Source organism: Monodelphis domestica, chromosome 3, assembly GCF_027887165.1.
Source record: "Monodelphis domestica isolate mMonDom1 chromosome 3, mMonDom1.pri, whole genome shotgun sequence".
In the NCBI taxonomy this organism is placed as follows: Eukaryota; Metazoa; Chordata; class Mammalia; order Didelphimorphia; family Didelphidae; genus Monodelphis; species Monodelphis domestica.
Genome location: NC_077229.1, coordinates 222,428,649 through 222,445,566, shown reverse-complemented (window position 1 = coordinate 222,445,566; position 16,918 = coordinate 222,428,649). Strand labels below are relative to the sequence as shown.

Sequence of the window (16,918 nt, the reverse complement as noted above, 5' to 3'; positions counted from 1 at the left end):
GCATTCCTTGGCCTGGACTGAGTGGAAAGGACACTGTGGGGAGACTTGTTCTAATCTCAGCCCTTCCACTTATTAGTTATTTAATGTCACTGAGCCTCTGTTGCCCTACTCACCCCAAAGGATTGCTGTGGAAGGGATGAGAAGATATATCCAAATCATTAACATGAAAACTCTCCCTTTTATTTTCATTAATCCTGTAAATGTGGCCATATCCCATCTTCCCACTTCCCATTTAGCATTCAACTTGACATCAAGCCAGTTTTTCCCACCTTCCTCATCCAGGTTGACTTTGTGCCAGACCAGAAACATCAAAGCATTAGGGATAATTCTCTATTTATTTATTTGTTTGCTTTTTTGTTTATTTTTGAGGACCCTTACCTTCCGTCTTGGAACCAATACATAAAACCAATACATAATGCTATGTATTGGTTCCAAGACAGAAGAGTGGTAAGGGCTAGGCAATGGGGGTCAAGTGACTTGCTCAGGGTCACATAGTTAGGAAGTATCTGAGGCCAGATTTGAACCCAGGACCTCCCATCTCTAGGCCTGGCTCTCAATCCACTGAGCTACCCAGCCTCCCCCTTCTTATTTTTTAAACTCTTGCTTTCTGTCTTATTAATAATTCTAAGACAGAAGAGCAAGGGGTAAGCAAAGGGGGTTTAGTGACTCTCCCACAGAGGTCTAGGAGAATAATAGCAATATGAAGGTCAGGGTATAGAGCACCATCACCACCATTTCAATGTTGATACATTCCATTGGTCTTTTCTTGATGCTCCCTGGGTTACTTGGGAAACACCACAGCTTTATATCTTAAACCAACATGGAAGCTTCCTAGAGGAAGTTTGTGGCCAACCTACTGTATTACATACTTAAAACTCTAAGAAAAAAATGCTTGCCACTCCTTCCCCTATGCTCATTTTCCCTCCCACACCACCACCCCCTCAGTCATTCCCCCTCCCTACAATCTCCCCAACTTTCTTTATCTGCTTTATTTCATTGGAAAACTAAAGCTAACACTTAATAGCCATTACCTTTGGCAAATCATAATCTCTCCTATCCTTGATTTCCTAATCTATTGAATTTGAACAATAATAACTAGACTATGTGACTCTCAGGGAGGTGTGGAGGAAACCCTTTGCACACCATTAAAATCTAGCTATATAATGTGACTTTTTTCCCCCACCAGCTATCCCAGAATTCCATAAAAAGTTGTCACTCCTGTCTTTTTGGACAAAGTGTTGCAGTCCTATAGGTGTCTACCACACCTCCGTTGACAGGGTAATGAAGCAGCTTGAGGTCAGCTTTTCCGGAACTGTCAACAAAGAACATCCAGGACTTGCAGAAACAGGTATGTTGCAGACCTACAGACTTGATCTTATCCTTTCAGTGAGTTCAGTGGCTACTTTATCCAGGCTTGTTATGATCCATAGTATCCCAGGCCTCTTCACTCCCAGGCTCTGAAAGGCTTTTGCCAGTCTGTTCTCCAATTCAAGCCTCTTCAGAATTATCCAAGATTTCCAAGTGATGGACCAATCACTAGGAGGTGGGATCAGAACACAGAAGAAAGCCATAGAGGAAAGGTTTCAGAAATGGAAAAAGAGAAAGCTAAGGACTTTGGGCATACAATGACACTGGCACTTAATTACTTGCTGTGAGAATCAAAGTCTTTGGGCAGGCTGGGAAACCTCCTTTTTGCTATTACTGTTTTTAAAAATTTGCATTAGTTAAGATAACATTTCACCTTCTCGAAGTCTATACTTGCCCAAGGAAATAGGAAGGGTTTCCACAGGAACGGGTACATCATTTTAGGAGGTATCAGGGTACAGTGGAAAGAACAGAGTCAGCTAGATGACTCAGTGCATAGAAAGCCAGGCCTAAAGATAGGAGGTCCTGAGTTCAAGTCCAGCCTCAGTTACTTTCTAGCTGTGTGATTCTGGGTAGGTCACTTAACCCCAATTGCCTAGCTCTTACCATTTTTCTGTCTTAGAACTGACACTTGCTGTCAATTCTAAGACAGAAGGGGAAGATAGACAGACAGACAAACAGACAGTCAGGGAACAAGAAGGAAAGGCATTGGTTCTGGATCCTACTTTTGTTATTTATTATCTGTGGGAACTTGGGTGAGTTAGAATTGGACTTAGTGGCCTCCATGGTCTAGATTTATCATCTTATGAAGGTTTAGATCCTTTGATCCTTTCATTCTGGGTAGCTAGGTGAAACAGTGGATAGAGTACTAGTCCTAGAGTCAGGAAGACACATATTAACATCCAGCCTGAGACAAATCCTATTTGCCTCAGTTTCTGTATCTGTAAAATGAGCTGAAGAAGGAAATGGCAAACCACTCCAATATCTTTCCTAAGAAAACCCCAAATGGGATCACAAAGAATTGGACATAACTGAAAAATGTCTCAACATTTTATCGTCTCTTAGGAAGAACTGCCTGAGCTTCAGTTTAGGTTTTCTTAGAAAACTTCCACTGGGGAGATCCTGAGATTCCTAAATAGGGAGGCAACCTGGGATAGTAGAAAGAATGTCACAGGATTTGGGTTTGACTGTTGGATTCTGTGACTCTGGCCAAGTGACTTAACTGATCTCAGCTGATGGGCTGAACTTCCTTAGTCTATAGAACTGACCTCTCCCTTTCTTCCACAAAGCATTTCGAACTCTGGTGTGTCGAATTCTGGATCGGGCTGAGCCTCTGCTTTCCTCCAGCCTCTCCTCTGAGATCATCACCGTTTTTCAGTATTATCATTACTTTGCCCTGAATGGTGTGAGTGACCTTGAGGGTTACCTAATTCATTTGGCTAAGCAAGGTAAGGTCCCTTAGATTGGTCTGATGATGATAGTTGTTGACTTTCCATCTAACTATTCTGCCTTTCCTGATGGTAATCCCATTTTCTTCTTGATGTTTTATCATTTAAAAGCCTTTTGTTCTTTGTATCCCTTGTGCCCATGGCAATGTCTGGCACTTAGAAGGTGCTTAATCATAATATTATAACATAATATATATTGTATTGTTATATAATATGATAATATAATTGATTATTGATTTAAATGAATTTTGCTTTGTTAACATAAACTGTCTGCTGGTGAATGAGCAAAGGAATTTCTGCCAATACTCCAATAATTTAACTGATAGAATGCCATTAATGGGAAGGCTGGAAGTGATTCTAATGTTGACTAGTGTAAGAATTTATTTTTCATATACTATATTAAATCTTATATCAAGACCTTGGAGTAGCAGAAAGGCCTCAATTAAAATTAAAAGGCCTATTAGAGAGAATTATATCCATTCTACTGCTTTTTGCATTTGCTTTTTCCTTACGAATCCCAAAGAATATCCTCTTTCTTTTTTTTTTAAAACCCTTACCTTCCGTCTTGGAGTCAAGGCAGAAGAGTGGTAAGGGTAGGCAATGGGGGTCAAGTGACTTGCCCAGGGTCACACAGCTAGGAAGTGGCTGAGGCCGGATTTGAACCTAGGACCTCCCGTCTCTAGGCCTGGCTCTCAATCCACTGAGCTACCCAGCTGCCCCCAATATCCTCTTTTTTAACAGAATTTGTTTAGTAAATGAAGGGAACAAGGCAGTATTTATAAACCTTTACCTGCCTACTTGCTGGTGTGGGGAAGAGCTGAGGGTTTGACAAACTGTCTTCTAGCTGGGTATTCACCAGTTGGAGATGTCTTGGATTGTTCAAGGGAGAGGATTAGTAATGAACTCCTAAAATTCTATGTATTAAACTGCCTGACCAAGATTCAAAGCCCTACATGTTACCTTATTGGTCATGCTACTGGCCTAACCAATAGATAGATATAAATAATAAACTTATATTCTTACCCCAAAATGAATTGAGATCATTTTAATCATAACACCAATTTCTTTATAATTTATTTGCAGCATATAGGTTGCAGTCTTCCAATTGCTATTTTCTTTTGACTGTAGGTAGAGCTCTAATAACAGAAAACAGGAGTGATCTTTGCTCACAAGAATTCAGGAGAGTAGAGCACAGGAGAAAAAATAAATGAAATGAAAATGTGAAGCAAAACTATCCTGGACAAGGAAAGAGGAATATTATTATAAAGTTAGGGCTCAGAGGAACCTAAACAAGTCACTTCAATTCTCTCAGATTTAGTTTCTGCTTCATCTTTAATATGGGAATAATATTTGTGCTGTCTTCCTCACAATTTTGTTATTAAGCAAACGCTTTCTAAAATATTTTATTTTATCAATTACATGTAATAACAATTTTCCACATAAGTTTTCTGATGTTATAAGATCCAAATTGTCTCCCTCTCTCCCATCTCTCCCCCTTCCCAGAGTCAGTAAGCAATTTGATCTGGGTTATACATGTATTATCATACAAAACCTATTTCTATATTGTTTACTGTTGTAAGAGAATATTCACATAAATCAAAAACGCAATAAACTAAAGAGAAAAATTGTATGCTATCATCTGTATTCTGACTCCAACAGTTCTTTCTCTGAAGGTGGATAACATTCTTTTTCACAAGTCCTTCAGAATTGTCCCAGATCATTGTATTGCTGAAAGTAGCTAAGTCTTTCACAGGTTGATTATCCCACAATATACAATGATCTCCTAGTTCTGTTTTTTTCAGCATCAGTTTGTGCAGGTCTTTCCAGTTCTTTCTGAAATCATCTTGTTGATCATTTCTTACAGCACAATAGAATTCCATCACCATCATATACCACAGATGGTTCAGCCATTACCCAATTGGTAAACATCCCCTCAGTTTCTAATTCTTTGACACCACCAAAAGGGCTGCTATAAATAATTTTTTACAAGTAGGTCCTTCCCCACCTCCTATTTTTAAATCTCTTTGGGATACAGAACCAGTAGTGTTATTACTGGACCAAAGATTATGCACAGTTGGCAAGCACTTTTTACATTTTAAAGTGCTTAGTATATGAGGCATTAGTTATTCCATTGTGGTCCTTACAGATGTAAATTATAGAATTTAGACCAAAGTTTAAAATGTGTTTTATTAAAAATGTTCTTGGAGAGCAAACTGGGACAAATAAAGAGCTGGATTATACTTTTAGGGCTGTGCATTGTTGACTGATTTTTTTTTTCAAGTAGTGTCTCCAACCAATAACACTGATGGGCTTATAATATCCACAATCTCTCTTCCTCCATGCTTTTTTTTTTTTCTTGAAAATTTTATTAGTCAATTTGGAATATTTTTCCTTGGTTACAAGAATCATGTTCTTTCCCTCCCCTCTATTAAATTAATGGTGGGATCCTTATGTCATGAGAGATCTTAAAGTTCAAAATGAGGTGTATTTCCCTCCCCTCCCCCCACCCCTTCCCGTGCATTTCCACTGGATATTTCATGTGTCCTTGATCAGAACCCATTTCCATGTTGTTGATGTTTGCACTAGGATGTTCATTTAGAGTCTACATCCCCAGCCATATCCCCCTTAACCCATGTAATCAAGCAGTTGTTTTTCTTCTGTGTTTCTACTCCCACAGTTTTTCCTCTGGATGTGGATAATGTTCTTTCTCTTAGATCGCTCTAGGTTGTTCAGGATCACTGCATTGCCACTAATGGAGAAGCCCATTACATTCGATTACACAGTGATACACAGTATATCAGTCTCTGTGTATAATGTTCTCCTGGTTCTGTTCCTCTCACTCTGCATCAATTCCTGGAGGTCATTCTAGTTCACATCCTCCATGCCTTTGTGACCAGTAACACACATTTGTAAGGCACCAAGCTAGGGGTAGAGAGGCAGAATAATGTATTGGATGGAGAGTCAACCTTGGTGTCAGGAAGATTTGAATTTAAGTCTTGCTCTGGGATATACTGGGTCTCTAATCCTGGGCAAGTCCCTTAACCTCCTAGTGAACCAGGCAACTCTGTAAGACTAGTTGAGTTGCCAATCTACATTGATAAAGTTTTTGCTTTAAGAGTTCCCCTCACCAACAAACTCAAAAGCCTGGACCAAAAAGTAGAAACAACCTACAGGCAAAAATGAGAATCAAATCTATAACTGTGGCCATATTAGCTCCATGCCCTAATCCAGTGATGGCGAACCTTTGAGAGACTGAGTGCCTAAACTGCTCCCAAATGACACATGTGAGCCCCTGCCTAACCCCAGACAGGGAAGGGAGGAAGCACCCCCATTGGTCTGCTACAGACATGTCATGGGAAAAATGTCCGCAAACACTTGTAGAGAGAGGGAAGGAACAGCCCCCTCCAGCACATTGCCATAGGTTCCCCAACATGGCCCTTACCCATGTAACTGACCAGATAATTAATCCAAATAACTAAAAATTAGTTGTAGTTTGGCCTAATCACAAGTTAAAATAAGCATAGTAGAGACATCCTTTAAGCACTATTAAATTAATGGTGGAATCCTTATGTCACAAGAGATCTTAAAGTACAAAATGAAATGTATTTTTGGACATAGAGCTAATATATATAGATTTGTTTGGCTAGATTATGCTAGATTGTTACAAGTGTTTTGTGTTTTTTCACAATTTTTCTTTTTCAATGGGGAGGTGTGTGAAAAAGCTAGTGGTGACAAGAATACAAGGAATAGAATTTTCTTCCTACATTCCCCTCCCCCAAAAAAGAAGAAAAAGAAATTAGGTTATTGAAGTATGAGTTGTCCCAAAAGTCCAAGAGCAGTTTTAAGCTATAATAGTTTTAAATCACATTCAGACTTTTGGGACACCCTATTTAACATGCATAAAAGAAAGCAAAAAGAGACAGCTAGAATGGCACAGTGTATAGAGAGTCAAGCCTCAAGATGGGAGAGCCTGGGTTTAAATCTAGACTCAGATACTTCCTAGCTGTGGAACCCTAGGCAAGTCACTTAATCCCAATTGCCTAGCCCTTTCTGCTCTTCTAACTCGAAACCAATACTCAGTATTGATTCTGAGACAGAAGATAAGATCTTTTTTAAAAATAGGTCAATAGGAAATCTAAAACTGCAGGACTGATTTGAAAGTAACACTGAATTACATACAGTACTTGAAAGGAAAAGTAAGCTACACATAACAGAGATTCATTGTTTCATGTACAATCCTTATTCATTCTATTTGATATATATGTGTTCATTTTATATTATGTTTGTTAAGACCAGAATAAAAAAGAATTTTAATTTTTAAAAATTTAAGTAATTGTGTTTTTTTTTAAAGGAAATCTTGTCCAAAAGTTGTCACATTAAACAAACAGACCAGAATGTTAATTCAGTTTTCTTCTTAACCTAGCCTCCATGGTTCAAATTCTCCAGTCATTAAGAGATGAAAAACTACTACAGAATATGACAGATCTCACAGCCAACAACCTCCCAGTCCAGCAGGAAGTGCTTCGATCCCTAGCTTTTCTTCTAACTGAAAACAATGATGAGATTAGTCAAGCTGTGACACTGTATTTGGCAGCAGCAGCCAAAAACAAGCATTTCAGGGAAAAGGTAAGTGGTTAGATAACAGAGAAATCATTTAATCCTCCTCTATCATTAACACCACTATCTCTTCATTCCGTATGGCTCAACAAGCATTCTGAATGGCATGTTGTGTCCAAATGGCCATAGAACAGAGAACCCATGGGCTGGGCTTGTTATCTAGCTAAAAAGACAAGAGGTACGTCTGTCAGACAACTAAGGAATGTGCATGCTAATGTATTTGCTAGCATAGTCTGGATGCTACGGAAAAGCTGGTTTGATTTTTTTATAAAACAAAAACCAGGATCTGAGCAACAGTATTGTCAACTCTGGGAAAGTGCCTGCAAATGTAGACAAGGCTATATACAAGCTGCCCCCCAATACCCTCTGTTTTATAAAGCAGAAGGAAAGTGCCTGCAAATGTAGACTAGGCTATATACAAAGTCCCAAGGGGTCACTAACACCTGTCACTGGGAAGTGTTTGACTGCCTTAGCGGGACATGGAATGATTATTGGCCTCTACTTCTTCTTACTGATTCATTGTTCTTATACCATGGTACAGCTTCAAAGGAAAAATGCTGTATTTGCTTGCTCTTTCCTCCCACATCTCTCCATGGAGAAAATCACCCTTCTTCTGTAATGACAATCTCCTCTGGGGATGTTGATTTTATTTTTAATCAGCCTGAGGCGTTGTCAAAGGAAATCCATCCTGTAAGCCTGGGCACTGACTACCCAGCATGCTCTTTGTTCCCTTCTAGCAGTATTACCAATCTGGGTTTCACAGCAGTCAAGATTTCTTAGGCAACAGCTCAAACTAAAGTGAGTAACGTGATAGCTCTGTTGTTATTGCGGCTTTAAAGCTAGATATCTCTGCAGGATATAAGGGCATACCAATGGATGCCGCCTGCCCAGGCTCAGGACTTTTAGTGCCCTGCGTGCCTAGGGCTCAGTACTGTTAAGTACATCCTTTGCATGCTCTCTCAGGCTGTGAGCTAGGCAAGTTCCTTGCCCAGGTCCTTGCCTAGGAGTTTACCATCTAAGGCAGGGACTCCTAAACGTGGGTCCAGGAACTTTTTGTTTTAATGTTTTGATAAATTCATTTTGATAGAACTAGTTTCCTTTGTAATCCTATGAATTATATTTTATGCCATTAAACACATTATCCTGAGAAGGAATCCACAGACTTCATGGATTGCCATAGGGTCCATGAGGCATCACAGAGACAGGTTGCAGTGATATAATTGATTTCTTTTTTTTTTTTAATTTAAACCCTTACCTTCTATCTTGGTATCATCTTCTTTTCAAATATTTGCCCTCCATCTTAAAATAAATATTGTACATTGATTCCAAGGCAGAAGAGCAGTAAGGGCTAGCCGGTAGGGGTCAAATGACTTGCTCAGGATCACTCACCTAAGAAAGTGTTTGAGGCCTTATTTGAACCCAGGACTTCCCACTCTCCATCCTGGCTCTCCATCCACTGAGCCACCTACCTGCCCCCCCCCTTAGTAACAATTCTAAGGCAGAAAAGCAATAACGGTTAGGCAAAAGGGGTTAAGTGAAGTGTCTAAGGCCATATTTGAACCCAGGACTTCCCACCTCCAGGCCTGGCTCTCAATCACTACAATTGTCACTAACTTCAAAACAAAGCAAGACCAGGGTGAAAATAGGTCTAAAGTGGGTAAGGGATGACAGAGTGGGCAGCCAGAGTATACCGCTGTCTTAGGCTGAGGAGAAAGTGGAAAAAAGCCTTTGGTGCATGTAGTGAATTCTCTCTGATGAATTTATAAGCAATTATGGGAAAGAATCACAATAACATGGACCAGCACAACAGATTGAAGCCTGCAACCCTGAGGAGAACATCTAGACTAGTGAGATTGGAGCTTATCCCAAGGAATCAAGAGAGCACACTTCTTTGATCATATACAAAAATAAACTCAACTCATGTTTTTTTCCCTTTTTCTCTTTTTTCCAGGCCTTATTGTACTACTGTGAGGCCCTGACAGAGACAAACCTCCACCTTCAGAAGGCAGCATGTATGGCACTGAAAAGCCTTGAGGTGAGTCTCAGGACCAGCATTCTGTTGACAGTTCAGAATATTTTAAGGATGTGAAACTAGTTCATTCAGCCAACAAGCACTTACCAAGGGCTCACTATGTACAAGAGATGATGCTAAGCTCTAGCTAAGTGCAGAAAAAAAATTTTTTTAAACAATGTATTTTCAAGGACATTGTTTTTAATTTTTTCTGATTTTAAAAAATGAGATTAATTTTCATTTTAACTAAATTTTTAATTAAAATCCTCTAATGAGGAATATAGAAATGCCAATTATGCATCTACAAAATGTATTCAGAATGGAGAAGATAATATGAGAGGAAGGCTTTAACATTGAAAGAACAAAGGGCCAGGAAAACAAAGAAGCCAGTAGACCAGGATAAGCCTCTTAGAGAAGCTAATTTGGGGGTCGAATCTTGAAGGAAGCCAAGAGGTGGAAGGAGGGAACACAACGGAATAAGCAGTTAATCACCTACTATGTGTTGGGCAGTGTGGTAAGTGATTTACAAATATTGTCCCATTTGATTCTTACAATAACCCTAATGGGGTAGATGATATTATTTCCCCATTTTATAGTTAAGGAAACCAAGGCAGCCAAAGCTGAGCTGGTAGATTAAACTTCCAATTTTTCTGTCTCTGGTATTTCCCCCACTCAAACTATTCCCCAAACCATTCTCCACATCACCCTGTAATCTTGTAAATGCATCTCTCTGATGTCATTCTCCCTCCACCCTTCCCTCCCTATTTAAAAAAAAACAAACCCAAAGCTCCTCCTATTCCCTACAAAAAAAAAAATAAGAAAACACCTTTAAACTTCTCAGCTTTTGGATTTCAGAATAGGAAGCAAATGAACGGTGGCATCTTTTTACATAAAAATGATGACACTGGTTCCTTTTCATTGAGATTTTTCTAGTAGTACTAATAAATGAGTATTATTCTATCTACAGTCTCTCACTTAGTTCTCCCATATAAGTAGTGACCCACAGTTACTAGGCTTCTGGCCAGAAAGATGCCTTCTGAAGTCTTAGAATAGAACAATAAATACGACTGAAATACATGGCGTTCAAAATGATTACTCCATGACAAAGGTCTCATCAGCACCAGTCACTACTCATCTAAGCCTACGGAACTGTGGACGATAAACCTTCCAGCACCCAACAATCCAATCCATATCTTTCTTTTCAAGACAAAACCATGACTGAGGGAGATTTTGAAGAGATTGTCTAGTTTAGTGAGGCTATCAAATATCTGTTCTGCAAAGTCAGCTTCTTCAAAACAGCCATAGATTCTACAGATCTCCCTTAAAGGCAACCCATTTCTGTTTGTCACTATAAAGAGGTTATAACAAATGTATCAGAAATGTGGCTGCTTTAGAAAAGACACTGTTGGTATAACAAGCCTCTAACTCTAGAAATCAAAACACAGAGAATTTTATTTTTGAGACAATTAACTGGAAGAATTTCATGGAATCATTGTTATAATTTATCTAACCATCTTTAAGCATAACTATGGTCATCTCAAGCTAATGAGAAAATATATACAGGAAAGGAGCAGCTGAGTAACTCAAAAGATTGAGAGCCAGGCCTAGAAATGGAAGGATCTGGGTTCAGTCTGGCCTCAGATACTTCCTAGCTATGTGACCTGGACAAGTCACTTAACTTCAGTTGTCTAACCCTTGCTGTTCCTCTATCTTAGAAGTGATACTAAGACAGAAGGTGATTTGAAAAAAATTTTTAAGTTGCTTCCACACAATCATACCACCTTGTTGCCAAAGAAATCTGAGCCTTCGAATCTATTCCATGGATCATTTTCTCTCCAAAATTGCCCAAATTCCACTTAAAACTATTTCTTTACATACATAGTTTATGTTTTAAAATTAAATAAAAAGTATTTTTAATTTAATTTAATTTAAATTTTTATTTTATTTTATTTCTTATTTATATGTAATTATATTACATAATATATAATTGTTAATATTTTAATTTAAATTTAAAGTATGTTTTAAAATGAAATTCTTTTTCTATTCATATATGAAAATGTTTATCTAAAACATTAGCAATGTCCTTTTCCCTAGGAGAGTATTGATCTCTTTCTTTACACAAAAATATCATTTGTCAAGTTCATCTTTAATTGTTCCTTATGAAAAGGGACTTAATGAGAAAGTATATATACTATGTAAAAGATATGGGTAAAGCAACAGTGACACACCTACCTGAACCTTTTTTTCCTGATCCCCTGCTTATTAGCAATCTGTCCTTCTTGAAATTATTTTCTATTATTTTGCATACATGTGGTATTTACTTCCAGATGAATGGTATCTCCAGCCCCAAGCTGGCACGGTATAGGCACTTAAGTGTTTGCTGAATTTGATTCTCTAGTATGATGGCAATATCTCCCTCTACTCTAGATGCCAGAATTCTTTGTTGTACCTTATAATCAACAGGAAACAAGGACATTTCCCAAAAGCTCTCTCTTTACCATTTTGCAGGCTACTGAAAGCATTAAAATGCTTGTGAGTCTGTGCCAGTCTGATAATGAAGAGATCAGAAATGTGGCATCTGAAACCCTCCTCTCTCTTGGTGAGTTTTACACTATATGTTCTAAGAATATTTTTGTATTATTTGTTGTGGTGAATTTTTTTTAATATAGAGGTTAAATCCAGCCTCAGACACTGGGTGATGTGGGCAAGTCACTTAACCTGTTTGCCTCAATTTCCTCAACTGTAAAATGTGAGTAATAAAACCTTCCTCTCTGGATCATTTTGAGGATCAAATGAGATAATATTTGTATGTAATGACACCTATCGAAGCCCAACTTTGCACTATTCAAAAAATGGCTCATTGATTTTTCTGAGATGCTTAAATGAAGACCTGTAAGTACACAGAAGTGAAAATATTGTTTAGTGCAAACAGGACAACATATGTTAATCAAACACTTAAGTGAGGGGATGATCATTTCCTACACACAGCTTTTTCATTATACAAAAATATTCAGTGCAGAGTTTACTTAAATCAGTTTCTTGATCTGGGTGTCTGTGATCTTAGTGTTTTTAAAAATATTTTAATTATTGTAAATTATAATGTAATTTATTTCTTTGTAATTTTATGTATAATATTAATGATAATTAATGGGAGCTGAAATTTATATAGCACTTTAAGGTTAGCAAAATGCTTTCCAAATATTATATCACTTCATTCTCACAACAATCCTGCTGTTACTTATCCCCTTTTTAGAAATAAGGGCTGAAAATGGCTAATTGACAACTCAGCTTCACAGCTAGAAAGTATCTAAAGCATTTAAAAACATGACAGAACCCCTGCCTTAAATGATCCCTAGTACGTTAAAATGTTGAACTTCTTTTTTTAAAAGATTAATTCATGCTCTTGCTTTACTGCTACATCTTACAAATACCCAAATAATTATAAATGTTTCTATTTGGGGTGGCCCTAGTGGTAGTGGTGGTGGAGTCCCAGTATCTTTTTTTTTTTAACCTTTATCTTCCATCTTAGAATCAGTGCTGTGTATTGGTTCAAAGGCAGAAGAGAGGTAAGGGCTAGGCAGTGGAGGTTAAGTGACTTGCCCAGGGTCACACAGCTAGAAAGTGTCTGAGGCCAGATTTGAATCTGTCCTGTCTCTAGGACTGGCTCTCAATCCACTGAGCCACCCAGCTGCCCCCTCAGCCTCTTTTTAGATATGAACATTTGTCAAACCTTCCCAGAGTTATAGATTTCCCCCAAATAATTCTTAGTTATGAATATTAACTAGAAAAAGTTGTCCAGCATGTCAACTCTGGGAGAGGGGAGGGAGACAACATGAATCATGTAACCATGGGGAAAAAAATTAAAAAGAAAAGAAAAAAGTTGTATAACATCCTAGCTATTTTTCAGTAGCTTTTCATTTGTGTCTAACTCTTCGTAACACCATTTGAGGTTCTTGGCAAAGATACTAGAATAATTTGCTATTTCCTTCTCCAGCTCATTTTACAGATGAGGAAATTGAGGCAAATGGTGAAATTATTTGCCTAGAGCCACTTAGCTAGCTAGGAAGTGTCTGAGGCCAGATTGGAACTCAGGTTTTCCTAATTCAAGATCTATCACTCTATCCACTGTGCCACCTAGCTGCCCTCCAAACTTCGTTAAAGACTAGCAAAATGAAAAAGGGTGGTTTTTATTTTTTCTCTTTTTCAACTAAATTATACCAACTAAAATTATGTTAACTCTTGACCTCCAAACTCATGCCAACCTATAGCAAATCCATCTCTAAGCAACTTTGCCATGAAATTCTTTTGTTAGAGATAATCAAAGGCTTCCTCTGTGTTAACACTCAATGTCTTCTATCCAGGAGAAGATGGACGGCTAGCATATGAACAGCTGGATCAGTTTCCTCGAGACTGTGTGAAGATTGGAGGTCGTTATGGAAATGAAGTTGCCACGGCTTTCTAACTACTTCCCATGCTCTGCCTGATGTTAAAGGGCCATGGCATCTGGCCCTCCTGATTAGGATGGTGTCGTCACTGAACTGGAGAGACAGAGGCAATGGAGGAATCCTACTGAAGGCATGCAGAGACATGATTATTTATAGAACAAAATAAAGTTGGGCTTCTCAAGTCCCGTCACCTTTTTCCTTTGTCTAATGATAGAGCAGGTCTCTGAATCAGTCAACTATATTGTCCACTGCTTCCAGCAACACCCGGTATAATTCAGTCTCATCTGGCATGGATGACATTTTAAAGATGGGCATCTCAGCTTTTTATATGCATTGTATTTTTTTACTGGACATTGTCCTATGAACTTGAAATATTCATGTGATGCTTTATCTTAACTGGAAAGGTGGGCTTAGGAAGTAGGGACTCACTGAAGAAAAAGATTTTTTTGTTTTGTTTTGGTTTGGTTTTTATTACAAGCTGTAATAAATGTCAGCTGCCTTGTGGTTTTTCCTCTGTAATAAACTCAGGGTTGAATTACCCCCTTAGCTACCTAGAATGTCCTTCAGAAGGGCACAGAAAAAGACTTTCCCAAATAGATTAACTGGGTGGAATGTTAGTTTTTATCATTTTAATTTTTGAATATCTATATAACCTCTTACTTCCCTTTTTCAGTCACCCCCATTACCCCTCCAATAATTCACAGTTTTAATGTTTGTTCTATTGAAAAGTGAGGTTGCTAAGACTTACAAATTAAAGTTATATCCACTCATATATGTGTGTGTATATATATTCAAGAAAATTTCCAGATTAACTTGCTAGGAAGTCAGAAGAAGCTGGCATTCCCACTTTCCCAAGTATACTCCAGTGGATTCTGTCAGTAGCGTACCCAAGACCTTAATGAAGAGTCAGAAGGCTGGAAAGATCCTTGTGATGTGGGATGTGCTTGGGGAACTGGCAGAGGTCCATAGTTCCTGGAAAGACTTAAGGGAAGTATGTGAAGGTGTCTTTGCTCCTAACAGGGTTCATGAAGCAAGTCTGAAGCAAGACCAAGCATACCTTGATGAACACCATCCAGAAATACCTCATCATTGTCTGTGTTTCGATGGCTGCCCCACAGTAGGTGTGAAATAGCAGCATGCTATGATTACAGCAAAACCGGGGTGCTAGATTAGTGTGAGACACTTAAAGCGGGTGACATTAAGTAATGATTGTCTTATCTCCCTGAAAGTATAACAAGTAGGATATGCCAAGGTATTTCATTAGTCCTCAGAGTACTCAAAGAAATATTCATAAGTGTAATTAGAGCTCCATGATCCAAACTGTAGGATGGACACTTGGTATAATACCCTGTTTGAGTGACAGTTAAACTCATCGGATTTTTAATATCCTTTTTTTTTTAAGCACTTCATTTTAAAATGGAAATTGTTTGCCAGGCTTTCTGGTAAATCCCTATTTCAACTGTGAAAGTTGTAATGTACATGTACATATTTGTAAATTTATAAATATATATATAACTACATATATATATCTCCTTTATTGAAAAGATATGTTTGTATAGTCAAATATTTACTTGTTTAATGGATGAGATTGTTCTTTTTATGGAAAGTAAAAGTATAATGTTAAAAGCAGAGGGTTTTTTTTTAAATATTATGTCTATTGCATGAGCTAAAGATTTTAGACCTTTTTGTATTGACTTCTGATTTTGGAAGGGATGCCTTCTAGTTTTGTGGCATTTGTACTCATCACTCTCATGAGCACATAAATTATAATAAAGATTATTTTTGAATTACTAATAGATGCCCCAAGTCAATTGTATTCTCTTTGACACATTTCTAAGACATCGTACCTCAAGTTAAAAACAACACATTTAGTCTTATCATTTCTTCAACTAGATATAACTGTGATTGCCACTGATTCACAGGGTCTCTCCTTCCACAAATTTTCTTTTCTTCAGTTCAGGCCTGTGATTATAATGTTAGGGGCATGTCCCAGTGAGGAAACGCCCTCTACCAGGCTACATCTGCAGAGCAGAATGTAAGAAAAAGTGTGCTGGTAAAAGTTTTAGCAACCAGCTCTCCAAAAAAACAAAGTATCCAGGGGAAACTTTTAAGTTTAATCTGCATTTTCTTAAGTCTCAACAATCAACCAAATAGTAAATCAAATCCTGCCAAAAGGACACAATACAAATAGTGTAGAGCCACAACTAGAATAACATGAGATTTAACAACTTCTACATTAAAGAGTTAGAGGACTTGTAATATGATAAATCTAACCAAAAAATGAACAAAAAGGTTAAAGAGATGAATACAATTTTAGAAGAATTAGATATGACAAACTTCTGGATAAAACTGAAAGAGAATAGAAAGGAATCTTTTTCTCAGTGGTACGTGGCACCTATACAAAAATTGATGATGTATTTAGAAATTAAAAATCTCACAATTAAAAACAGGAAAGTCACAAAAATTAAATGCATCTTCTTTAGATCATAATGCAATAAAAATTACATTCCATAAAGGGCCAGGGAAAAGTAGATTACAAATTAAATTGGGGGAAAGGGCAGCTAGATGGCTCAGTGAATTGAGATCCAAGCTTAGAGACAAGAGGTCTTTGCTTCAAATCTAACTTCAGATACTTCCTAGCTGTGTGAATGGACAAGACACTCAAGCCCCATTGCTTGGCTTTTATCACTCTTCTGCTTTAGGACCAATACATGGTATTGATTCTAGAACAGAAGATAAACTTAAGAAATTAATTGGAAATTAAATAAACCCAAAGAGTTTCTATGATTTGTCAAAGGACAAATCATAGAAACAAATCAACAATTTCATTAAGGAGAATGGCAACAATGAGACAATATACCAAAATTTATGGGAAGCAGCCAAAGCAGTACTTAGAGGAAAATTGATATCTTTAAATGTTTACATCAATGAAATAGAGAAAGAGCAAATCAACGAATTGGACATCAAACTAGAAAGAAAAAAACTAGGAAATGAATTAAAAATCACCAATTAAACACTAGGTTGGAAATCCT

At 37.7% G+C, this 16,918-nt stretch overlaps 1 protein-coding gene and 1 long non-coding RNA gene across 8 annotated transcripts in view; one reads left to right on the top strand and one right to left on the bottom strand.

Annotated features, from left to right (window-relative positions):
* Nucleotides 1–15,680, top strand: part of RIPOR2 (RHO family interacting cell polarization regulator 2) — a 127,008-nt gene extending 111,328 nt beyond the window's left edge. For all 7 annotated transcript variants that reach the window (XM_001375399.5, XM_007487858.3, XM_056823519.1 and 4 more), the window contains 6 exons: nt 1,187–1,348; nt 2,655–2,813; nt 7,237–7,439; nt 9,382–9,465; nt 11,950–12,040; nt 13,803–15,680. In XM_001375399.5, the coding sequence (XP_001375436.2) occupies nt 1,187–1,348; nt 2,655–2,813; nt 7,237–7,439; nt 9,382–9,465; nt 11,950–12,040; nt 13,803–13,903 (800 nt within the window). In that variant the 3' untranslated portion in view covers nt 13,904–15,680. The remainder of the gene's footprint in view (nt 1–1,186; nt 1,349–2,654; nt 2,814–7,236; nt 7,440–9,381; nt 9,466–11,949; nt 12,041–13,802) is intronic.
* Nucleotides 1–16,918, bottom strand: part of LOC107651827 (uncharacterized) — a 39,763-nt gene that overhangs the window by 6,238 nt on the left and 16,607 nt on the right. The gene's annotated exons all lie outside the window — the stretch shown is intronic.